Source organism: Podarcis pityusensis (assembly GCF_964106645.2).
Source record: "Podarcis pityusensis genome assembly, chromosome: 7".
NCBI classification, from domain to species: Eukaryota; Metazoa; Chordata; class Lepidosauria; order Squamata; family Lacertidae; genus Podarcis; species Podarcis pityusensis.
The window spans coordinates 55,259,738-55,286,863 of NC_138031.1; the positions used below are offsets into that span (position 1 = coordinate 55,259,738).

The 27,126-nt window shown below is 39.3% G+C and overlaps 1 protein-coding gene across 1 annotated transcript in view; it reads left to right on the forward strand.

Moving 5' to 3' along the window:
* ZNF407 (zinc finger protein 407) overlaps positions 1–27,126 on the forward strand; it is a 131,318-nt gene that overhangs the window by 18,108 nt on the left and 86,084 nt on the right. Inside the window, exons 2-3 of the mRNA XM_081014106.1 lie at positions 1,766–6,525; positions 18,388–18,502. Coding sequence (XP_080870232.1) covers positions 1,833–6,525; positions 18,388–18,502 — 4,808 coding nt within the window. The 5' untranslated portion in view covers positions 1,766–1,832. The remainder of the gene's footprint in view (positions 1–1,765; positions 6,526–18,387; positions 18,503–27,126) is intronic.

A 27,126-nucleotide genomic window follows, 5' to 3' on the forward strand; every position in this document is an offset into this window, starting at 1 on the left:
TTTAAAAAAATCTTTCGAATTTTTCAATTTTTCCCACGGCACACCAGGCAACATCTCGCGGCACACTAGTGTGCCGTGGAACAGTGGTTGAAAAACACTGCTTTAGCTGGCCATACATTTTACTGGTAGTTTAAGTATTTTACTAGTGCTGTTCTTTCCATATACAGTATCTTTATGTACTAGCACGGTTGACTTCAATTTAGTTTTTGTTGTCTGCTCTGGAGAATTAGCCTTCCAGGAGGCAAATCCTAGAACTGGAAGAAGATAATGATCTTCTCGCATCTGTTTATGTGTTTGGTCTGAAGAGAAACCATGTGTGCCCCAGTCACTGCAGAATCCTACTCAGTTGATTCTGTATCAAGTGCTCTGTCAAAAACTAATCTACTTTGTGAATACCTCAACTTGAGGTACTTTGAAGTACCTCAAGTTGTTGGTTTTCTTCCAAGGCTGACAGCAGAATTAAAGGAAAACATGGCAACCCCTTTGTATTGCATGACATTGTCCCTGTCAAAATGGTGGTGGTTTGGCAAACTGCTGCTTGGGCTGCCAGAAGTTGAGAACCCTGATTTTTTAATCAACTTGTGATGGAAGAATTATTGGTTCTTCCTGGCATTTGTGCTGTGCATGTAGGTCAGGGTTTGGAATGGGTTAAATGGCTGTGTACCTCCTGTTGCTGTATATTGGTGGTATGGTGCCTTCCAGGGGTTATTGGACTACACCTCCCATGATCCCTGGCCATACTGGCTATGGATGGTGTGAGTTGGAGTCCAACCATATATGGAAAATATCATATTGGCTATCTCGGCTGCATGCCAACTTGTGAATTTCCTGCATGCCTAATCCGGAAGCACTGGGAACAATTTTGTGATTGGTGGTTGGGAGACGAATTTCTTAGGAACTCTGTGATGCTATTTTGTCACTTCTTTGTTCCTATTGCCATTATTGTGTACTTTCCTCCTTGGAGTGGAGGGATCCCAGCTACTTAAGCCATTATAATCTCCATGGTAGTGACAGCCATGTTAACTGGACTATTAAGATTTTCCTGTTAAATCTAGTTTTGTCATTTTGAGGCAGTTATATTTTCTTCATTTTGAGGACAGTTAGTTTCTTAATTGTGAAACTTCTAATTTCAGGAAAGGATACTTTCTCCCCTCCTTCCCCGTTGCCCTTTTAACTGAATGCCATGCTATCTTGGAGTACTGTGTCAGGGCTGTCAAAAACAAAGGTCACACTTTTTAGACTTGAATTCCCAGAATGGGCACATTATTTACGCCACAGCTGTGAAACGACTCGCTCTGGAGTAGTTCCATTTAAAGCCTACAGTCCTATTGAAATCAGCAAGCACTGGAACTAAGCAACAGCTACATGTTTCAGAATAATGGATCTCAAGGCTGCAGTCTTGTTAAAAGTATTACGTTTTTCAAAGAGAGTCAAAATTTGCTTCTCTCATTGATGAGCATCCTGTGCTAATAGGAGAGACTTGTATGTACATACCGATAGACTTTCTGTTCCATAGTGGCTGTGCAACTGTCCTCTTAAGAACCAGATAATCCTTCCTTAGATGTTTAGACATTATTGGTATGGCCATGTTTTGCTTTGAGAATGTTACCAAAATAATTAGCTAACAATGTCCCTATAGCCTTTTAAAACAATAGGTTGTATTCAACAAGTTATTAGTTGCATTAGAATAAAATGCTATGTGTTTTTATGTACATAGGAAACTAATAACCGTCCATTCTTTTTCTCCCTTTCTCTCTTTTTTTAGATAGCTCTACAGCAGATGAGCTAAATTGTTTTATTTTGAATTGTGCTCTACACAATCTTCATTAAGGATGGATATTGAAAAAAATCAGAAGAACGATGAAGGTGATGAGAATGTACAAAATGAATTAGTACAAGAAGCTGCTAGAAATGTGTTAGCTGAAAAAGCTCACAGCGACTCTTTCTCTACCTCAAAAATAGACACATTTTCAGCTGAAGGACAGAAAAACCCAGGGGAAAAACATGAAGAGTGCGCCACAGCCAAACGACCATTATCCAAATCAGCAATTGAAGACTGTATGGCAACAAACATAGTTGAAAATGAACCTGTCTCAAAAAGATTAAAGCTTACTGTTGTGCAAAATGCTGAAGAGAATGAAGGCAAACTATCGAATGCCACAAGGTGTGAAGGTAGTGTTGATGGGACAAGTAATACAACAAATGAAACTATAAAAGACGAAGCTATAAGTGCCTGTCAAAGTAGTGATGCTTTATGCGTGCAGCATGATTTCAAATCTGAGGACAATAGTACACAGGAAATACATGTGGAAAATGAGCATACCCAAGTTGACCAAACACCCCTTCCAGAATGCACATCTTCTTTTCAAAACGATGAAGCCAGTGTTAGCTGTGCAACCAGCAGTGTTGAAAACATTTCTAAGTGCAAACCCCATGAGGAGATTTTTTCCACTTACCCAGATTTAGAAAAGCATATTCAAGAAAGCCACCTTCAGCATTCCGAACAACAGGTGAACCTACATTGTACTGATAAATCAGAATGCACTCCATCTTTACAAACACATAGCAAGCCGACCGCTGGACAGCTTAGATTGTATTTTTGCAATCTCTGTGGTTTTCAGTCTTTCGAGAAAGATCTTCTACAAGCTCATTTCCTTGGCAAGACACACCTCCGCCGACAAAACCTTGCTGCCCGGGGAGGATTTGTCAAGATACTAACAAAAAAGCCATTTCTTAAAAAACAGCAGTACCTCGTCAAGGAAAAGAATGTGCAAGCAAAATCTGCACTTAATAAACCAAAAATAAGGCATGCAGGTTCAAATCCACTAAAGACTTCAAGCAATAAGCTGAAGAAGTTTAAAACATGCCACCAACTTTTTGTTGAAATGGTGTCATCAAAAAATATTTCTGCAGAAACCACAGAGAACACTACCAATGAAGAAGTGCTTTTCTCCAGTGTGGGTGGAAATGGTGATGCCCATTCTGAAAAGCTAGAAGAAGTGTCAGGGCCCTCCAAATGTAATCCAGATGTATCAGAACCTGCTGAAGGTAGTCAAGAGACAATTAGCAGTTCAAACACCACAGGAATACTTGATAGATTTCCCCATAACAGAAATATCTTTTCCCGAAGAATAACTTTCAAGCAAAGTGGTTCTTTCAGATTAAACCAGCAAATAAAAAAACGCTACAATCTTTTGGGATTAGGTAAGAGAAACAGGCCTGACTCCACCTTAAAGCACAGCATCAGGACAGACTTTAGTCAAGGTGATACATCGCAGGTGCACCTAAAAGTTTTAGAAACTGAAGAGGATTTGTGCAAAGCTGACACAGGAACACTATCACTTGATCCAGATGGAGCCAATGCGTGCTCTTCTATCACCTTGGAACTTGATAATTCTCCAAAGAAAGCTGTTGAGGCCCAGAAGGGTCCACATCCTTGTACTCATTGTGGATGTACTTTGCCAAACACAGTTTTGGAACTGGATGTTGACAGAGATAAAGCAGATGAGCTGAAATTCCAGTGTCGGACATGTGGCTATTCTTGTGGAACCAAGGAAGACTTTGAACTGCACCATCAAAAAAACAACCATTGCATGGGTGATTGCAAGATAAATTGCCCTCAGTGTTCATTTTTTGCCCTGAATGAGGTAAGCTTTGGGGAGCACATGCGTGATGAGCATGGCATGTCCCACTGCTGTGTTACCTGCCGTTTGTATTTTCTAAATGAAGAGGAAGTAGCCGTTCATAACACAACTGAACAACATATAAGTTTATCAGCTCAAGGAAATACAGTTCGCCCACTTAGCAATGCGACTCAGCAAACAGCGTCTTGCATTTTAGTGGAGACAAGTGTTCTTCCAAAGGTTGCAGAAGAAATGCCCAAGCCCTTGGTGATACATCCTGCTAATGAGTTCAAGGAGTCTGTCCTGAGCAGAACTCAGTTTCAGTGTAAAAAATGTTTTTATAAAACAAGGTCGTCCTCAGTTCTTACCAGGCACATAAAACTTCGGCATGCTCAGGAATATCATTTCCTTTGCAAAGCATGCAACCTCTACTCATTAAGCAAAGAAGGAATGGAAAAACACATCAAGAGAAGTAAACACCTTGAAAATGCCAGGAAAAATAATATTGGCTTACGCTTTGAGGAATGTATTGAAAGGGTATGTGTAGGTGGAAGCGATGGTAAAAAAGCAACAGAGCCTTCTACTTATGGCAGTTTAAAGACTGTATCAGAAAATGAAAACGTGCCGTTACCCTTCTGTACATTGGAGAATGTATCGATAAACAAGGAACTGTTTCCATCAGGTGAAATGCTGAAATGCAGTGAGCTGGTTCTGGGTAGCGGGCAAAAGAGAGGAAGGCCAAAAGGCACCATTTCTCGGACATGCCCTCATTGTGGCTTATTGGCTTCCAGTGTTACAAACCTGACGGTTCACATTCGACGAAAGCATAGCCACCAGTACAGCTATTTATGTAAAGTATGCAATTATTATACTGTAACGAAAGGTGATATGGAACGCCATTGTGCTACAAAGAAGCATAAAGGCCGTTTGGAAGCCAATGGGAAACAAAACATAGAGATTATAGTGTGCCCAGAGGGAGGTAATGTTGAAACCAGTAGCAAGAAGATAAATAGTTCAGGAGGTATGAATGAACTTGTTGACCATGGCAGTTCACCCTTGGACAATGCTGCTTTGGAAAGCCAGGGAAATGATCAGGGCAATGCTATACAAGTACAAGGTGAAAATGTGCCTCAGCTTTCTGAATTGGGTAGAGACCGGAACCCTTCAGAAATAAAGCAGCATATAATTGAAGAACTAGGTAACGTTAACCAAGCTAGGGACTCGTTGGCTCAAACAAGATCGTTAAACACAAATGATAACAAGTGTGCTCATTGCAGCTTTGTTGCACATTCATTTTCTTCTCTGGAAGTACATATCAAACGCAAGCACACTAAAGAATTTGAATACTATTGCATGGCCTGCGACTATTACGCAGTTACTCGCCGAGAGATGATTAGGCATGCAGCAACAGAGAAGCATAAAATAAAAAGGCAGTCTTATGTATGCAACACCTCTGGAGAAGAGACAGATGTGGCCGATATTGGCAAGGAGCAGCAACCCACAGATGAAATTCAGATCATTCTGGACGGAACAAAATACCAAAACACCGTTGAGGAGAAATGTCTGGATGTGCAGGCCACTCAGAAAGTAAAGAAAGCCCTTAATTATTTGGTTTCGGAAGATGGTGCCCCTTCAGAGGTTCCCAAAGAAGGTTATGTTGCCGATACTGTAGATGTTGGAGTTGACCAAGGCAGGGAAGAGGGAGTCAGTGAAGAAAATGTTCCAAAAGCTGTAGTCGAGGTTCATGAGGTGTTCACACATAAAGAAACAGTTCATTGTGTCCTGCAAGAAAATGTGGAAGATCAAAGAACAGTCAAGTCAAATTTTAATTTTACCATAGAAACTGGAAGTAAAAACTTAGCTGTTAGCAAAGATTCTCCAGATATGAATTTTATGTCAAATAAGATGGAGGAAGACTCTGAAGGTGAACTTCAGAGTATTGCAGTAGCTGCTGAGGAAGTGAAAAATGAAGAAATTCAGTTGCCCATCATTTCAGAAACATGTTGCACACTAGAGCAACAAACTATTGATGAAAATATTGAAGGAACTATGAAAACTATACATAATTTACAGGAACAGAAAATGACCCAGCAGAGTTCTGCTATAGAGGAAGAAGGAACTCTGTCAGCTGAACAACATGAGGTCGAAGTATCATTAAACAATATTTGGGGTTCAGAGGTCTCAATAGTTGAAAGCGTTCAAGAAAGTAATGAGGCATCAGATGCTTTTGCCGGTGCTGAGGGCAGAGTGAAGGAGGAGATAGCAGTGCAAAATTGTGGCCAGTTTGATTCCTCTATAGTAAAATTAAAAAGCCATGAAGATGGTTGTGAGCCAGTTGATCACATTGCTGATGGACAGAACCTGAGTGGGCTGAGAACTTTGAAAGTGGATGTCCCACAAGGTGGTGGAAAGAAGAAGAAAGCAGAAGGGCAGCCGCTTGGGGAATCGACACGCATTCGCTGCGATGACTGTGGCTTTTTAGCAGACGGCTTGAGTGGCCTGAATGTTCACATAGCTATGAAACATCCTTCGAAAGAGAAACATTTCCATTGTTTACTGTGTGGAAAGTCATTTTATACCGAAAGTAACCTGCACCAGCATTTAGCTAGTGCGGGCCACATGAGAAATGAACAAGCAAGTGTTGAAGAACTGCCGGAAGGGGGCGCCACCTTTAAATGTGTTAAGTGCACAGAGCCTTTTGATTCGGAGCAAAATTTATTTCTTCATATTAAAGAACAACATGAAGAGCTGCTCCGGGAAGTCAATAAGTACATTATTGAAGATACTGAGCAAATCAACCGAGAGAGAGAAGAAAATAAAGGCAATATTTGCAAATATTGCGGGAAGATGTGCAGAAGTAGCAATTCCATGGCCTTTCTGGCTCACATTCGAACCCATACAGGTATGTATCAACGAATGGTGCAGGTAGTGCTTTGCAAATGGAAGTTGAGTTAAGGCCTTGCTACTCCTTGCTGCTGTTATTTTTTAAATCATGAATTACTCCAGAGTTTCAAATTTATATTAATCTCATGTTCACTGCTTGATTTCAGGAGTACTCTTTAGTAGCCAAGGAGCGCGAATTTAAACAGAATTTCTTGAAAGTTCTTGAGTGTGATCTTCTCTTTGTCACTTCATTTCTTACAGATTATATCCCCTAGACTCATTATAATTCATTAATCAGATCCCAGCTTATTATCTGAATATGATTTGGAGAACATTTACCTTTCAAATGACTGTTTGCCTAATCTAGAGTTGCTTGCAAACTTGTTTTAAAAAAATAAAAATGGCCTCCATCTATACCTTCCCCCTCCTTCATTTCTTTAGAATCATAGAATCATAGAGTTGGAAGAGACCACAAGGGCCATCGAGTCCAACCCCCTGCCAAGCAGGAAACACCATCAGAGCACTCCTGACATATGGTTGTCAAGCCTCTGCTTAAAGACCTCCAAAGAAGGAGACTCCACCACACTCCTTGGCAGCAAATTCCACTGTCAAACAGCTCTTACTGTCAGGAAGTTCTTCCTAATGTTTAGGTGGAATCTTCTTTCTTGTAGTTTGGATCCATTGCTCCGTGTCCGCTTCTCTGGAGCAGCAGAAAACAACCTTTCTCCCTCCTCTATGTGACATCCTTTTATATATTTGAACATGGCTATCATATCACCCCTTAACCTCCTCTTCTCCAGGCTAAACATGCCCAGCTCCCTTAGCCGTTCCTCATAAGGCATCGTTTCCAGGCCTTTGACCATTTTGGTTGCCCTCCTCTGGACACGTTCCAGTTTGTCAGTGTCCTTCTTGAACTGTGGTGCCCAGAACTGGACACAGTACTCCAGGTGAGGTCTGACCAGAGCAGAATACAGTGGCACTATTACTTCCCTTGATCTAGATGCTATACTCCTATTGATGCAGCCCAGAATTGCATTGGCTTTTTTAGCTGCCGCGTCACACTGTTGGCTCATGTCAAGTTTGTGGTCAACCAAGACTCCTAGATCCTTTTCACATGTACTGCTCTCAAGCCAGGTGTCCCCCATCTTGTATTTGTGCCTCTCATTTTTTTTGCCCAAGTGCAATACTTTACATTTCTCCCTGTTAAAATTCATCTTGTTTGTTTTGGCCCAGTTCTCTAATCTGTCAAGGTCGTTTTGAAGTGTGATCCTGTCCTTGGGGTGTTAGCCACCCCTCCCAGTTTGGTGTCATCTGCAAATTTGATCAGGATGCCCTTGAGTCCATCATCCAAGTCGTTGAGAAAGATGTTGAATAAGACCGGGCCCAAGACAGAACCCTGTGGCACCCCACTAGTCACTCTTCTTTAGACAGTTCTGATTAATGTTGTGACAGTCAAACCATAAGGGAAAGCACTACCTAAGTGCTACTGATATGTTGAGGTGTGGAGAGTGAGCCATCTGATCTGGCAGTACTACAGGTGTAGGGAACCTCAGACCCAGGGACCAAATGTGTTTTGGCTACAATCTTGCTAACACACACTTGTTGAATTTAGGATTAAAATTAGTGATGGGTAATTCACCCCTACAGGGTGGGAGGTGATGACCATTTATGAAGAAGAAGAAGAAGAAGAAGAGTTTGGATTTGATATCCTGCCTTTCACTCCCTTTAAGGAGTCTCAAAGCGGCTAACATTCTCCTTTCCCTTCCTCCCCCACAACAAACACTCTGTGGGGTGAGTGGGGCTGAGAGACTTCAAAGAAGTGTGACTGGCCCAGGGTCACCCAGCAGCTGCATGTGGAGGAGCGGAGACGTGAACCCGGTTCCCCAGATTAGGAGTCTACCGCTCTTAACCACTACACCACACTGGCTCTTATGGCTTTTCCTTTGCCCAAAGCAGCAACCTGTTGACAAGTTGGTGGCAATGCTAGCCTAATGCTTAAAATAATTTACCTGGTTTGGATTCAGAAACCACCATTCACATTTAATGGTTGAATGGTGGGTATTTGTTGCTGCATTGCTGTGTAGAGAATGCTGATTTTTGAAAACAAGCATGTAAGGTTATCATGGGATTTGCAGTTTGGCCATCATTTAGAAGGCAACGCAGCACCTGTGAAATTTGGGCCTGGTGATTTAGACTCTGTGCTGTGCCACATGTTCCATTCTCTTTTTATGTTTTATATTAAGTGGAAAAATTTAAAACAACACTTTTGTCAAAAATGCATAAGCTGCAGTTCTAAATTTATGTAAAAATTCACTGCTATGTTTCTATAAACCTGCCATACATTCTTTATTTTAAATAGACAGCTTTTCTAAATCACTGAGCTCTGCTTAGACAAGTGGTGTCTCTCTGGGTTGAATTTATGAGTGGATTTGAATAATAAATTCACATTTCAATGAACATATTTTCATTAAAACTGTAAGGTTTATTTTACTGTACTTTTAAATAATGGCTTATTATAGAAGCTATAGTTTAAATTCATGCAGTGGTTGAAACTTAGTGCTCAGTTACTAGAAAGAAAATGAAAAGGTAAGAGATGCAAAATATTATAAAAGAATATTAATATTCTTTGGTGTAATCCTGAAATAGTTTTTGTTTCCATAGAAGAAAGCAAAGCTGAGGCTGAGCTATGTACTTAAGATTCAGTTGCAGAAAGCTGGCATCTTCAGGTGTCTTCTTGTAACTAAAGTATTAATTCTTGCAAACCATCAGTATCATCAGCTTAGGAATCCCAGCCTTCTTTTAGCAAGCCAATTCTATACTTGTGCAGATCGTTTCAGGAAATGTTTTTTTAAAAAAATTGAATTTGGTGATGAGTTTTTCGATGGCACAGACTGTTCACATGGTCAGAATAGTTTTTATAAGCCCTTTATATGCCCTCTTAAGGCAGATAAAATGGAATAAAACTACAGGGAAGATGCTAATGGAGCTCTCTTTAGAATTCTTTATGCAACTGTCTGGTCAAGACATGTTGCTTATAATTGATGTGTCCATTACTTGAATTCTCTTGTAATTATAGTCAATAAGTCTTGTAAATGTGTTAAAGCTCACTAAAAGCATACAAATTCAAGAACAGAGTAAGGCTAATAATTTAAAATAATCAATGTAGGCATTTCAGCACTTAATTTCCCTTGTGTGTTGATAGCTGATCATTCTTAATCCATTAAGATTTATTTAGTCGTTTACAATGCAAAATAGGTTTGCACTGGTCACTTGTGCCATTTGAAAATGTCCACCAGGTTAAGTGCAGAATGTAGTCCATTAGTCTTCCTTGACTATATGTATTAATTGCATTTAAAATCAAGTTAATGTGGATGTGAAAGTGAGGTAACTATCAATATATGACAAAGCAACCCTACTTACATAAGTTACATCATTGATTGTAACATTTAGTAAAAGTTAGCACACTTTTTAACATCTTGTGCATGTCTTATCAATGAGTGTATTTTTATTCTGCTTTGCATTAGATGTGAATGTGCCGCAAAGGAACCTTTTTTTGGGTGACAACACATATCTACCATTTCATTTTGCAAATAATTTTTGGGGAGGAAGAGTTACAGAAGAGGTTTTAATCTATTCTCTTTCTCACTGCACCTTTAAAATGAATTGCTTTTCTGATAACTTTGCTTATGCACATGAAATAGTAATGCTGGTATTTTTATTAATAGTTAACTGGAAGAGGTTTTTCCTCCTCCAATTCCTGGTTTCTTCCCCTTCTTCATATTTTCTGATTTACTGAATGTTTTATGCAATGTTTCTTCCCATCTTCGGCACAATAAAAGCAGTTCTGTAAAGAAATAAATGGGTTTTGGACGCCAAGATTGAGAGGCCACAATGTATGCTCCTGCAGGCGGAGCGGAAGGAGCAAACCAACAGCAGAAGCAGATGCTGGGTTCATCTGCATTTAGTATAACAGCTTTACAGTGCAATCCAATATGTCTACGTATAAGTATGACCCACTGAATTCAGTGGGCCATACTTTCAGGCAGGTGGTTATGGGTTTGCAGCTTTGCAAAGCCACCATCCTACATATGTCTTCTCAGAGGCGAAGCCCATTGAGTTCAATGGGACTTATTCCTAGGTAAGCATGTGTAGGATTGCAGGATTGCTTCTTTACATGCCATTATTTAAAGTGTTTCTCTCTCAAAATCCCCCCTCCCCCTCGCCAATAACTAGGGATTCCAAATTGTGGAAAAGAGAGTTTCCTTTCCCTGCTTCCAAAGCTTCTCACGTAGCAAAGGGGGAGGTTATACAATGTAGTGGATAACAAGCAAGTCCATCACACTTTGACAAGTGAAAATGAGGAAGTGTCAAGAAAAACAACAGAAAGGTTAAAGGTAGAGGACTTTTCAACTTCCAATTTAGATGGGTCTTGCATGCCTAATTAGCAGCCTGAATTCTGAAAATATATATTCACCTATCTCTGTGCTTTCCTTGCTTATGATTTCAGTGGGAGTCACAAATGTTAGGGTTAATCATGTGCTTGGCAGAGATACTAATGTCTTCAAGACTCAGTGTTCCAATATTCATGTGCTTAAATGCTGAAACCACTGTGTGTGTTTTTGGTGGGTTTTTTGGCATTCTGGTAGTTGTACAGGACTATTGGAGACCTGAGAAATCTCTTGTTATGAAGATGTCTTCTGAACGATCACCAAACGAATTTCAAAATATTAATGCAATATTACTGTTATTTTGTAATTTCCCAGAACATTTCAGTTTTACCATACAGCGGGGATGTGTTGAGGAGGAAGAAAGACATTGCAGGGAAACTGGTAGCAAACATTGATTTAATAATCTGTGACACTGAATTGTAAGTGGCATTCAGAGTTAATGCTTATTTAAAAATCTAAGCAGGGTTTCGATGGAGACTTAACTACTGCTGTATACTTAAACACACTAAGAAACATTGAGAAATGAGGGAGGAAAATGCTTACATGGGCCCTACCTACCTTTCATACTCTCTGTACTCCAGGCTACATAGAACAGCCATTCAGTTGAGACTTCAAATGTTCTTAAAACATTCCCTTAATCCCTTTATTTAGGGATCCTTCTTGCATTAATTTCAGTGGTGTGGGAGCAGCGTGAACATGGTGAGATTTCACTTGCCTATGAAAACATCTGTACTTACAAGCACATGGGTAAAGCCAGTCTTGTGGATCTTTTCCCACCAGTTGTTGCCCAGATAGGACAATATCAGCTGGCTGATGGAAGTTCCAGTCCAGCAACATCTGAAGGACCATAGCTGCCCTACCCTGGCTGTACAGAGACAACTGTCTGACAACGATCAAAGCAGAAAGGGATCTTGCTATGGGGAAATTGTTTCCATGTTGCTGACATGATGCAAAAAGGGATCCTTAATCTCTGGGTTGGCTAATCTATCTCTGCTGCTCAGTGGTGCTAGGACAGTGGTTCTGAGATGAGAGCTGTACGAAGTAATTTGTCTTCATCAAGATCTGGACTTCACTCTTCCATTTCCATCTCCCTTTTCATAAGCTTTAAGTAACACCATTGATTCTGAAGATAATTTACAGCTAAAGACCTTTGCAGAGTTATGATCGAATAGCAACAAAATGTAGTCTTCCTGGACTACAAAATTATGACAGCAGATGAAATTATTATTAAATATTGTTATTATTCAGTTTGTAGCCCCATTTATATGCTATGAGCAACTGCACTTTGGGTGAAGCCATCAAGGTTTTGGATTGTGAATATGTGGCCTAAATGGGAATCGTCTCTTTTAAAATAAGGGCCACATCAGATATTGAAACATTATTCATTCTGTGGGAAAAAGTGAGAGGTCTTAAAGCTATACAGTGGTACCTTGGGTTACAGACTCTGCTAACCCAGAAATAATACCTTGGGTTAAGAACTTTGCTTCAGGATGAGAAAAGAAATTGCGCCGCAGTGGCACGGCAGCAGCAGGAGGCCCCATTAGCTAAAGTGGTGCTTCAGGTTAAGAACAGTTTCAGGTTAAGAACGGACCTCCGGAACGAATTAAGTACGTAACCAGAGGTACCACTGTAGATAGTAAATGGCATAGTAGTCATGGAAAAGTCAAAACTGGGGAGATGTGTGCTTCACTATGTTTATTTTGGTTGTTTGTGCGTTTAGTTTTTCAGTTGCTCAAACTTTTAAAAGGAAAGATAGAACTGAAGCCATTTTGTAAGAACTCTTCTCAAAGGTGGGTTATAAAATAAGTGTGATCCTTTAACGAAAATGTTATGTTTGTAATTCAGCTGGGATTTGAGTTTTACCAGTTATTAGCTGGAAATTCCATTAAGAGAAATGGTAACTCCCAATTTGTAGAACTTACTTAGCATCCATTTATTTGCTAATCGGTTATTTCCTGGTCTAATTTGATGCCTGTTTACAGTGTAAATAAAACAAAAGTGTAAGGAAGAGGACAGGAGAATAATGAACTTGGGAAGAAGGAAGCATAGAACATTTTGGCTACCATGGATTTGGCAAGGCTTTGTGGAGAAAGTTGATTTTGCTCAGGGACTTGAGATGGAGTTTTAGTCTTGATGTCATGAAAATGGGAGCAGGGAAGGAGGAAATGAGCACACCGTAGATGAGCTTGCACAAATGAGCAGACAAACTTGAGGCAATGAACGAGGGAAGGCGGCCAAAAGGAGAGCGTTGTGAAAATGACCTATGAGATTGATGTAGAAAATGATAGTGATGCAGTGAGGATGCAGGAGATGAAGGGTCATTATCGATCTGATTTTTTTAAAAAAACAACAACAACCCAACTCTTCAGCCAAAAAAAGACTCACAGAGTGGTTTACAGATTGATGAAAACAAGACAGTCCTTACCCCTGCAGCTTGCAGTATAAAAAGACATGACCCTAAAGAAAAATGGATTGAGATGGAGGGGGAAATAAGCAAACTCAGGTACCAGTTTTTAGTTACCAGTTCTTCTAAGAAGCAGCTGGGATGGAAACATCGAGGAGAAGAGGAGCTGAAAGGTACTAGTCTTTCCACTGCATGGATGGGAATGTACCAGTATCCCTTCTCTCTCCTTCTCTTCTGTTGCCCTGAGGCAACAGCTGATGGAGGGAGGAGCCTGGCTTCTCAAGAACTGGCTTCTCAACATCTCTTATTTTCTGCTAAAAACTGAAACAAAAGGCAACATTTTAGTGGAAGGACTTTGAATTGATTTAAGAGGTAGGAAGGATATTGGCGTGGTGCACTGGAAAGATGAAATTGCACTAATTGCCAAGGCATAGTTGGGAGTTTTAGCCATAGATAATAGACAGGGTAAGGAATGGAAGACATACAGTGGCAAAGCTCTATGGCGGGGATGGGCAAGCTTCAGCTCTCTGAGATCAACTTACATGTTTCTACTAGAAACATGGACCAGGTTCAAAATAGCAGCTCAGGATAGCTGGCATATACTAAGAACTGAGGGCATTATTAGCCCAGGACAAAAAGTCAACTTCCGGGGACGTAGCCAACTAATGTGTCCAGTCATGGATGCATTGCTCAGCACTGCTTTGGATGCAACCAGTGCTATTTTTCTAGAAAAAGAGCTGTCAGAACCTACCACCAATGCCTTCCTTGTTCTCTTATAATGGCACTGGTGGCCACCTGAGAGGTGCCAGAACTGGAAAAAAGGCTCTGGGTAGAACTCCTGGTTTTTCCCAAGTGTTCTTCATTTCACCAGCCTAATTTAGGGCATGGGGTGGGGGGAGTCTTTTAGGCATTGCTGTGTTTAGATCGTTGAATGTCAAACTGATGATTTGTTGCAAATCATCAGAGATCAGCCTTCCCATCCCACCCCTGGTCTATGTGACAATTTACACTCTTAAAATGGCCTTGTTTGACATTTTTCTTGTGAGTAGTTGGCCCTGTACCACAAACCCATGCTGGAACTCCTCTCTGTTTCTAAAGCATTTTTTCATGGTGGGCAATTGGGGTTGTGGAATTGATTGTTAAAACCATTGCCAATATTTGTTTATGTATTGAATTTCTATCCCATCTTTCCTCTGGTGTACATGGTTCCCCCCATTCCCATCTCTCCATTTTGTCCTCACAAAAACCTTGTGAGGTAGGTTAGGCTGAGAGATAGTGACTGGCCCAAGGTCACCCAGTGAGATTCATGGTTGAGTAGGGACTTGAACCCAGGTCTCCTAAGTAATAATATGACACTAGCCACTAAACTACACTGGCCTGGTCCTCCTAGTTGCTAAAAAATGCACGAGACTTAACTATTAATAACCTATAATTCAACATCTTTCAAATTACGGAATGATAATCATAACCCAACATGTAGCTGTTGATGCTACAATCTTTGTTGATAATGAAAAATCAATGTAACATTGCAAGGAATGATTCGCACACTGTCAAAATTGGCCCCAAACTTGTAAGTGTTTCAGAGCATAAATGTTGAATGGGCCCAATAGTATTGCTGGAATTTTGACGCTTAAAGAAGAACAGTGTGTGGTCAGAGCCCATGGAGCACCAGTGATAACAGAATTGGCACAAATTTAACATGTTTCCGTTGGGAAAAGAATCCAAATGAAAGTGGGGCTGAAGCTGCAGGATATTTTAGCTTTTTGAAATAAAATGGACATATAAATACGAATAGACTGCTTTACCATAGCTAGTCTTAGTCTTGGCATTATATATTACCTAATCAGTCTTTAAACTGGTGAGTTAGATCGTCAACTTCAACACTTTGTATTTAATGTGGAGGTAGACTGACTTTACTCAAATTTATTTTATTTTCATAGGTCCCTTTATAGAATGCAGTGTTGATACGGAATGCCGCTAAATTAATGGTTAATTCAGTTTTATCAGGATAATTTAAATAAACTGGAATTTTCCAGTTTGATTGATAGAATGTGATCGCTGTTAGCTGCAGACTCAACCTGCTTTTGACATTTAAACATATAAAGCTGACTAGATATAACCATTCAGGTGCTAAATATATTTTACATCTACTTCTAACAGTAGAAATGGAAGTATTAAGAGATCTGGCTTCATTGTCATTGAACTGTGAAATATTCAACCTTGTCTGCCCGTGCTTAGTACTGTTGACTTTTTTATTTCTGTTGGAAGATTAAAATTAAATGCTTCATTTTTCGTCAGCTTTTGGGAATTAAATTGAAATTTAAGACTCTGAATTTTTTTTTTAACCAAGATCCTCAATTTAAACAAAGTCTTCTTTGCAGATATTCTGTGTTCAAGGGCACAGCAGAAAGGTTCATTGATCAAGTATGATGTACTGTAACATTTTTCTTATCCGAGCTCTTTTATGTATATTTATTAAAGATCCCATATTTCATATTATGCTTAACTATATTGGAGGAAGTTCTTCACAAAACATATCCCAAATATAATATGAAGTATCTGCAAGCATATTGCACTTACTTTTAACTGCAATTCTGGGATTTATGGATATAGAGAGATCTGCTGGTCTTATAAAAGTTGGAAAGGGTCATGACATACTTTAAAATGATATGTTGCCACTTAATATCCCAGTACTGACACCTGCCAGGTTTAATGACTGCATTTTTGTGATAATATAATTGCCTCAATCTGATCAGAAAGTCAACTTCAGTTGCAGTGTGCTGTTTTACTCTTTTTTTCTTGGCCTGATTGTGTTGCAAAAGAACAAGCGAGTTCTGCTTTTTTGTGGGGTGGGGGTGGGGAAATCCTATAATTCTTTGGTCTGTTCTAGGCAGTTAAAGTTTGTTCTTGAAATAAATAATAGCCAAAATGTCAATACTTCTAGTTTTCAGAATAATCATAAATTCCTGACCATAAAACAGTCATAAAGGTGTAATATTTTATTCACTGTATATTCATACACCGCGTGTCATTGCAACAGAAAGGCAATGAATCATTCTTTCGGTATTGTCAAAAAGGAAGGGGGAAAAAGCGTATGAGCAAGATAGGCCTAAAATATCGGTACTAAGGTTTAAATTTACTCCTTATCAGAGAGTGTAGCATATTCAAAATAGGTAATCTGCTCAAATATATTTATCTTACAAATTGAACATTTTTTAAAAGGTACACCAGTTCTTACCAAATGAAGCTGGTTGACTTTTGTGGAAATTGTGCGTGAGCAATCTTTCACTTAGCACCCTCTACATGAAGCACATCCACCCACAGGAAATTCCGTAGCTCAGGGGTAAAGCATCTGCCTTGGATGCAGAAAGTCCTAGGTTCAATCCCTGCTATCGCCAAGTAGGACTGGGAGAGACCCATGTCTGAAATCCTGCCAGTGATTGTAAACCAGTGTTTCCCAAACTTGGGTCTCCAGCTGTTTTTGGACTACAACTCCCATCATCCCTAGCGAGCAAGACCAGTGGTCAGGGATGATGGGGATTAGAGTCTGGAGACCCAAGTTTGGGAAACGCTGTTGTAAACAATACAGAACTAGATGGACCAGACTCGGTGTAGGCAGCTTTCTGTGCTCCTCAGATCATGACCATGCCTGGAAACAACAAGTACATCTGAGAAAAACTCCAGATACACTGGGAAAGCAGGAGTGGCTCTCACTCTTTTTGAAGTAATGGCCTTTAGCAACCCTTTACATTTTAAGAGTTAAATACATGGGTGGCTCTGAGAAGCCCCATGTTTGACCTTGGCATACAACATTCATGCAAAGTATGGAAGTTCCCAAACTCTCAGGTCACATAACCATTTTTAAAAGTTAACTTAAAATACTTCTTTATAGTATTTCAGAGATGGGGAACCTGTGACCCTCAAGATGTTATTGGACTTCAGCTCCCATCAGCTCCACCTAACATGACTAATGTTTAAGAATGATGGGAATTTTAGTCCGGCAACGTCTGAAGGGCCACAGGTTCCTCATCTCTGCTGTATCCAGTGGTTTACCTTCTGTTTCAGGCTCCTTGATCCAGCAGAGACTTCCCCTTGAAGAATGGGAAGGAAAAACTTTTTTTTCCAATTCATCCTCCCCCATGCAGTTCCTTGCAACACTTTCCGCATTGTTCCACAGTGTCTGGTCGACCTCTGAAGCTGTTTTGTGGGGCCACAGAGGTGCAGGGGGAATAAATATAAATCACCCCTTTTTCTACAAATGGAAGCCTTCCTTAAATCCAGGAGTGTTCCATCAGCAGAGGGACACCATTGGATACAAGCCATGGTAAATAATGTTGCGAAAGCTTCTCTAGATGGTGAAACTCGAGGTTAACGTGATCTGCAGTAGTCCATTTTTCTAGCCATTTCTAGGATGTAATGAATTATGATTTTGCTTTTGCAAGACCACTTTGAGTACAAGTGGAGGGGAAAGATCGCCTTGTCATGATACTTCCACCTTAACAAATGGCCGTGAGACCTGGCACAGTTCATCAGAAACCACTGCAGTATGAGTTCCATTGAAATGAACTAGAACAGGCTCCTGCTGGGTTGCAACCTGAGTTCTAGCCGCATTATAATGGGTGAAAACTATGGAAAAAGTTTAGTGGCCTCATTTTAAAGTTCCCCAAGTGTCTCATCTTCTAATTATCGATACCGTTTCTATAATAAGTGAGTGCTCATTAATGAAAACCCATTCTTGCTTAACTTTTGTGTTTGAACTTCGGGGAAGTATCTTTAATGAGAAATATGTGGCACGTACCCTAACGGTATCCCTGGAGTTATAAATGTATGCAATAGAAAAATTTCTTTTCAGGGCTAGGCAAGATTCTGAAACAGGTTAAATATTGGATATTAATTTTCACACCCACCCACTTAAAATAAAAAAATTAAAAAATTAAAAGGCTATTTTCTTCACAAACTGTGATTTCTTTATCCAAGGGTAATATAATATTCTAATTCAACTCCTATCTTTATGCTAAATTTTACTTAGGATCAAAGCCGTTCAAATGCAAGATTTGCCACTTTGCAACAGCTCAACTAGGAGATGCCAGAAACCATGTCAAGAGGCACCTTGGGATGAGGGAATACAAGTGTCATGTCTGTGGGTGAGTAAATTGAAACCGTTCCTCCCTTGGTTAACCAGAGAGGAGTGTAGGCTATGCATTGTTTCAGCATTCAAAATGGGGATGTGAGCAAGAGGGGCTAAAATTATGCATGCATATCCTCCTTCCCATTGTTATGGTAAATTCCTTAAATACAGTTATGACATTCTTTTCCTACTTCTAATCCAGTACTGCAGATGAGCAATTTTATGGGCTACAAGGTCAATTTGAACCTGTAATCTGTAAATTGACTAAATTATAGGATGTTCATTCACATTGCCAGGGAGAACTGTAAATTCCTTTTTAAAGGCATGAAAAATAATATAGACTTCAATTTGGTATGTGTTTTGTGTATATGTGCACATACATGCATTTGTGCTATATATTGTTCTAGTTTGAGCTCAGTTAACAGATTATGGGCTCCCGTGGAGTTTTTGCACTGCAGGAGACACAGGAAAAGAAAACTTCCAAAGAATTGCGTATATTGCTGCACACGAGAGGAGTGTGTGTGTGTGTGTGTGTGTGTGTATGTATATAAAACCAGAAACATCTTGCGTATGTTGTATTGCCTCAGAAAAACCTCTTCTTCCCTTTCCCCCTTGTAATGGCTATTCCGTCCAAAGGACCATTCGTAATGTTTAATTGTCCTTCAAATGTGTTGCATTTAATAGGGAGGCTCAGACTCTTTAATGCAAAACTAATTAATTTAGCAGAAATGTTTAAAAGGTTTTAAAATGCCATGGCATATATGGTACATCATAGGACATTCAGAGGTGGGTTTTAGTACCGCGCTTCTATTAAGAGAGTATTTTAATGTTATTATGCTAAAAGAATTAGCTAATATATGCTTCATATAAAAGCGCTTTCCTCAAAACAAGTTAAGTTGCTGCAGAAGCCTGATGACTAGTACGCAGAATGGCAGAGGTTCAGATGGATCACACAGTGCACGCCAGTACAGAGAGGTGGGTGGGTAGGAATATTTTTTCAGCCAGGTTTTAATCCCGTCAACTCTTGCAATTAAACACGCCTTGCGAACAAAGTGAGTGAAATGTTCAAAAACAAATTAGAATGCAACTCACCGATTCACGTGCCTGCTATACAAATAAGTGCTGTTAGATTGCTAAGGGTGGTTTTATTTCCTGATGGGAGGAGTGGATCGCGAGCTGATGGCTGAATTGCTTTAAAACTCAGTGGAAGCAATTATGAAAGTTATCCACTGTAAAATAACGGAGGAGGATCTTCCAGGCCTTTGGCTGTGAATGCCACCAGTGTACGCTACATTTTGGCAGCCGCCTGTCTTATAAATGACAACAATTCTGTGCGGAAGACGCTCTTGACTTACCAATAACTTTGGCCTGACAGTGAATAAATATGGATTCTGAGAAAAAGAACTTGAACTTGCCTATGAGTAGCCAACTATACATTGTCTGTGGGTTGGTGGTGGTGGTTTGGCATTGACACACATTTTTTTAGTGACTGATGCAGCCCTTGCAGTTAGTATCTTCTTACATATTTGTGAGTGGGAAGGGGGGAGAGAAGTTGCTGGTTATGTTTGGTCATTCGAAAAAAACAGGACACTTAAATCTGTCATTTGTCAAAGTTCCTTTGAATGCCATAACCAGAGATTTCATATCATTGTTCTTGTGTCATGTTACATAATTAACTTGCGATACTGTCAAGTTACTTGTGCAAGTGGCAGCTAATGGAAAGAGAAATTCACAAAAGTCTTCCTCATATAGGCCTTTTGTTCTGAACCACTAAAATAATAAATTTTAATCTGATACAAATCAAAACTATTGGTACATAACCATGGCTGAATTGGTAAAGAAATGTCATCTGCCAAATTGTAATGAATTCAAAGGAGAATTCGAAGCAGGAAGGATGGTCAGTGCACTTTGAACTGTCAGCCAAATAATTAATATGCTAACCTTTTAGTGTGTGTGTAGCATAATACACTGTGCTATATTTCTGCCATGTTCACCAAAAAGATAGGGTATTTTGTAGATTAAAAATAAAGTGGCAACATAAAATTGCTGGGATTGGCTATCAGGTTAGAGCATTGGTACATTAACACCACTGACAATGTCAATTCATTATCATTGATGGCTAAATAATCTTCGAAATGCTCAGTGGACCTATTAGTTCCTGAATATAAGCAGCTAGTACTGCATTTCTTCATTAGCTTTAATTGCTATAAATTTACCTTTTTAAAAAATCATGTTTTAAAAGGTGAAGTGATCTTTCAGGAACATTAACTTGGTAATTTTGTCACAAACAGAAGGTCCTGTACTATGTTTTCTTTTCTGCAGTAGTTAAAAATTCTACCCCGTGACTTTTAGATTCCAAACAACAAGCTTTCTATTAGGTGGAATGTTAACTTGTTTCCCCAATTGCTCCACAACCTGTTTGGGGTTTCTTTTTTAAACAAGGTGAAATGTCAGTGCAAGGCTGTGGATAATTGTGGATGTAAGATATCCCTTGATTGCCTTGAATTTTGTTATGAATTGGAAAGTGAAAACCCTTTGTAAAGTAATGCCAGTCTAAATGCTAAAAATGAACAGAAGATTTTATGTGCTGTATCTTGTGTAGCACAGTCGACACAAAGGGGTGTGGGGTGGAAAGACAGCAGTGTTTTTGCATGTTGCTTTTATTGTTTCAAATCGAAGTTTAATTTTTTCCAGCTGCACAGTAGAAATACTCTGCCATAGAAATTGGAAGCTACTAATCTTTCAGCATTTGAAATAAACCGTCTGCTACTCATTTCCTTATCGGCAGATGTGTGGTGATTGTTTTCCTTTGCATTATGTTCATGAATGGGAAATGCATCCCTTATTTGAGAAGGGATCTGTTTTCAGTGAGTATCCAACTGCTACCTATTTAAATTTAATTTTCAGAAGTCTGGCTATGAAGTTGTTCATGACACGAAAATTAAAAAATCTCACTGGTTTCCCAGCATTTACTTGTGTGTGGTTTTTTTGTTTTTGTTTTTTAAAAAAGCTTGCATAGTGGAATGTACTGAAAAGGCTTATCATGCACTTTTGAGATTTTATGCCTCAGGTACATGAAAAATGAATTGTTCAGCACTTCAGATTTTAAACAGAATTTATGAGCAACTTATCATTTAAAAATACATCTACTTTCCCCTTGCCTTTGCTTTTGGATATAGAGCTTTAAAAACACACACCTTACGTTAGAGTTACTTACCTTCCTTTCTATTTTTCTTAAGTTGCTATGTATAAATAAAATGACTGCAGCAGAAATCAGTAGAAGGATTTTACGTCTCCAAAAATGTTAATCATTTGAAGTCAACCTATCTGTCCTTTTTCTGCATTCTTTCAATTACTTTAAAATGTATCTATTAAAATGTGACCACAGATCAAATTTCAAATCATTATTTGCAGTACACAGTCTCCCCTTCCTTAAAAAAGGGGTGTATTTAGTTTACTTTTTTGTTTTGTTTTCTTCTCCCACACATCATTTAGAGAAGTATTTTGAAACTTCATTTGAAGTTTGACCATGGCAATATTGCCAGTGCCTTGATCAATATGTGTTTGGTAGTTGTTATTTCAAAGAGGCATGAAAAGAAGTGTGAAGTAAATTGAAGGGGTATGTCATATGTTAGTATTTTTTAAAATCAATGATATGTTTCATGGATTCAAAAGCTTCTTGTTGACAGTCTACAAATATTTGAAACTGAAGTATTCATATTGCTCCTTTTCTATGGTTTGCTACCAGGGATTTATTTTGTCACATAAAAAAAATTATGTGTATACTGGGTTTTTAAAAATTAGTTCCAGATTATACGAACAGAGATACTTATTTCAGCACAGCAATAACTTGCGCTTCCAAAGTGCTTCTGCTTAGTCTTCCCCTTAGAGAACAAAGAAGATTCATTCTTAAATGTATCATTACGAAGAGACGGAAATGTACTTTTGGTTTTTACATGCGTCTTAGTGTTGCTGCCAGTGAACTGTTTGTTCTGTGGCCAGATAAATCTTTAAATAGAAAGTTGAAACTTCAGTAAAACTATTTCTATGTGAGATTACCTATTTTTTGTGCATTAGAAGGGGATCTCTGTGTAGATGATTATAATGTCACTTTCTGACCTTTGCAGCTTGAATAATTGTAAATCATTGCTTCATAACGTGTCAGAGAATGTCTGTACTAGGCAATTAAATGGCAGAATATAATAGACCAAATTATTGCCTGTCATGTTTTCAACAACACAGTTAGTATTTGAGTTACACTTAATCATTACGTGCATTAGCAACTTCATTGGAATCCCGCTTCAGGCTGAGCATGAAATACATTACATTATTTAAACCTCTAATGGTAGAAGTCATTTATTTGTGTTGAAGTGTACAACATGCAGAGTTTCATAAAGCAAGGAACACTTGAGAGCTTAATTTATCCAAATCAAAGTCTAAAGGCAGATAAACACAAGTGGCAAAAATTAGTAATTTTTATAGGCTGGAAATATTTAAAAATACATGGTTGTGAGTAATTGTAGGCAGCAGGAATAAATTAAAATCACTATTTTTAGTTGTCTCTGAAAACTAAAGCTGTTGTGTGCTTAAATCATCACATACACCATGGTATTGCATTTTTTGACTGAACAATTAATTACAGCCATCATAACCACAGCTGTATCCAAATAAAACAATGCTTGCTTCTGCTGCTCAAATCAACAGAATTATCCGTGCTGGAGAGGAAGCAAACCAAGATCCAATGATGCTTCAACCTGTGGGTGTGTGGTGACAAAGGAAAATACTGTATCAATAATGATATATTTCAGTGTCAAGTCACACTTTGATTTAAAAAATATTTTAGAAATGCTCGAAAATCTATGCGTACAAAGATAGCATGTGAGCTGTAGACTGATTTTATTCCTTCTATACTCAGAGGAGATTTAAAGCATGGGTTAGACTTGCCACATTTCAGTTGCATTCCTACCCTTCCGTTACATGTCACAATATGTTTTGCCCTTGCATACTTTTTTTCATGGGGTTGTTTCTTGCTGCAGTTTCTAGTCACTTAGCTTTATAGCCCACCGTATCCTCGAGGGCTCAGGGCAGCTGGTCATAAACTTTATTAAAAACTAGTTTTTAGTACCACAATTCAGCTGGAATACAGATAGATAAAAATACAATAGCTCAAATATTGCAATGAAATTTTAATAACTGGTGAGGTTTTCGTCAACAAGAGGTTTTCCAAATGTTTTCTGGCGATCTGTTGATAGTGCTGCTGGATGTTGGACAAGGACATGTTGGTACTTGAGAGTTTTCTGAGGGCTGGGCTTAAATTAATCAGTGTTTTGCTTTAACATGTAAGGGGGGGGGGGCTAAAAGGTGTCAGAAAGGTCTTGCTATCGAATAGCTAGCAGTATGCTTCACTAGTTAGTGTCCAGTATGGCAAATGAAGCAGAAAAGTCAAGGCCAACTTCCAGTTGTAATGCGGTATGAAAAACGTATTTTTATCCACCTGTACTTCAGTTGAGTTATGGCAGTGCTTTTGTTGGACTTGCTGAAGTGAAAAGATATGAAAAGTACATACTTAGCTGAATATATGTTTGTATTTGAGTTAGGGACACTACCGGTGATTTATACCTATACCTCTACTATATATAACCTAATGCAATGCACTTTCAAACTGCAATTATAAAGATACATGCAGCTATGTGATTGTGATATATTTGCCACGTAGAACAAGTACTGCTGCTTCTAGAGGTGTTTGATTTTATTATTATTTTTTCTGTGAATGGTTCTGGAAAAACAGGATACATTATTGGATCGCAGAAGCATTTGCTGCAGGACATGTCCTGTGTTTAATAAAACTGAAATGATTGCGAATGTTGCATCCCACTTGGTTGCCATTGCTCTATAGAATTTATTATACTTGAGTGTGGTTATGTCCAATAGGATAGGATTTCTCATAGAGAAAAATGTATTGTCTATTCAACAGAATGAAATGCTGAGATGCATGTCTGAGTTGGTAACGATTCAGAGGCCTTTTTGCAGACTTGGCTGAATCTGGACTCCATTTTACATTGCAGTTCTTGTCTAGACATATATATATATATATATATATATATATATATATATATAAAATACCAGATTTGATGACGAGACAGGGTTCTTGACAGGACTCTTGGCTAAAGAGTGTAAGACATTCTAGATAATATTTTCCTTAAGGATCCTATTTAGAAGTTTATTTTCAAGGATCTAGATCTTAAATTTGTCATAATTGCCCCAAACAAAGGAGGCCAGAGACCACCACCGGTTGGCCTATCTTCTTTTAATAGATCTTCAAATTAGTTAAACTTCATTCCCGTTGCTGGTCTAAACCACTGAGCCTAGGGCTTGCCGATTGGAAGGTTCAAAATCCTGTGATGGGGTGAGCGCCTGTTACTCGGTCCCAGCTCCTGCCAGTTTAGCAGTTCGAAAGCACGCCAAAGTGCAAGTAGATAAGTAGGTACCGCTCTGGCGGGAAGGTAAACGGCATTTCTGTGCACTGCTCTGGTTTCACCAGAAGCGGCTTAGTCATGCTGGCCACATGACCCAGAAAAACTGTCTGCGGACAAACATCGGCTCCCTCAGCCATTAAAGCGAGATGAGTGCCGGAACCCCAGAGTTGTTCGCAACTGGACTTAACTGTCAGGGGTCCTTTATCTTTACCTTTTTTACATTCCGTTTAGTTTCAATGGGAGCTTACTTCGTCTAAGCTATGTTCGTCAAAACATAGGTAAAATGTCTAGATTGACCATCCTGTGTACATTCAGCAATAAAATTGAAAGCTACCCATACCATCTAGTGTATGTATAGTGAATTCTGTCTACTTTGATTTGGGCTTTGCAAACACCCTTTTTGCCAGGGAGTGGAGCAGAAAGAGTTTGGTGTATTCCAATCCCTCTTCAGACCATTTTGCACTTCCCGTCTAGGTTGTGTGAACACCAACTCTTGCCTGACTTCGTTAGATTGGTGGCAACAGCAGGACATTATAGCTGGCAGCCTCTCAAATAGTACTGTGACAACAAATGTAGGAAAATGTAGTTTTGTCAGAATGCCTAAGACCCTTTTACAGATGGCCAACGTGGAAGCTAGAAGTCCTTTGGGTCCTAGGACCAGGACCAGGATTGTGTAGTGGAGGAAGGGAGACTTCCAATAAGACAGGTAAGTGGAATAGTGGCAGAGAGGAAGAAGTTTTTCTCCAGCTCACATTATAATTCAAGATGAAGAAGAGTTTATGGGGCCATAATGTTCACCTTGAATTGAAGTCATCAAGTTTCATATACCAAACCAGGCGATTATGACTTTGGGTGATATCCATACTAAGCATATCTAGGCTGGTGGGGCCTTGCAAAAGGAAGTTCCTGATAACCATCGGGAATCAAAGATTATAAAGACAGAATGAAGAAGTGGGTCAAAACTAACCAAGTGAATTTCTTATGTAATTGTCAGCATTTAGGTAGGAAAAATCAGATGCAGAACCAGAGGATGGATACACTTGGCTTCACAGCAGTTCACGTGAAAAGGATCTAGAGTTTTTAGTAGACCATAAGCTAAAACAATTTAGCATTGTGATGCAGCATCATCATCTGCTGCTGCTAAAAAGGCTAATGTAGTTCTAGGTTTCATCAACAAAAGTATTGTGCTCAGATCATGAGAAGGAATGGCATCACTCCATTCTGCTTTGTTCAGATTTCCTCTGGAGTCTTGCGTCCAGTTCTAAAGCCATTTAAGAAGGACATTGACAAACTGAAATGAGTCCATAGGAAAGGAAGAAAAAATGTTGGGGGCTGGAGATCAAGAACTGTGAGGAAACTTGAAGGAGTTGGGTATGTTTAGCCTGAAGAAGAAACAATTAAGAGATGATAATAATGAAGTTGGATTAGATGCCCTTTGTGGTCACTTCCGCTATGTGATTGAATGATTCTAACAAACTGTGTAACAGAATGGTTGACAGCATGCCACCACTGCGCCTCTGCTCCATTGTCTGATAAAACCTGAGGAAATAAGCTAAGCATCCATAAACTACTGAAAAGACTTATAAGAATATACATGAATGTCTCACTTTTCCTAAAGGAGTGATTGCTTGCCTGATTTCACTGCAGCTGCTAAACAAACACGTGCTAAGCTTTTAGCTTAGTGTCACAGCATACACTTTGCATGCAGAAGGGCTCAGGATCAATTATTGGTCCGGATAGGGGGGGGGGGAAACCCATCTGAAGACCTGCTGCCAGTTAGTATAGACAATATAAAGCTAGATGGACCAAGGCAGTTTCCCAGGCTCCGCCGCTTGAATTATAGTATACAGTAGAAGAGAATAATAAGGTTCCATAGTCCTGATCCTATAAACTTGAGAACTTGTTTCCAATCTTCATTGACAGAGCAAGCAGCAGGATGCAGGCTAACCATTTAGCCAATGCTCTCAAACCCCGTCTCCGGCCTCAGGGTTCTGGTCATGGTGGGTGGAAATAGACCTATACATGGAAGGCATAGACTAGAGCAAGAGAGTGAGATGCAGCGAGGCAGATGGGAACTAAGCAAGGAGTTGCTAAAGGAAGGAATTCCTGCCCAGGACAGTTCCCAGATGGATCCTGTTTCGTACTTCTTGACTTTTTCTCGGGC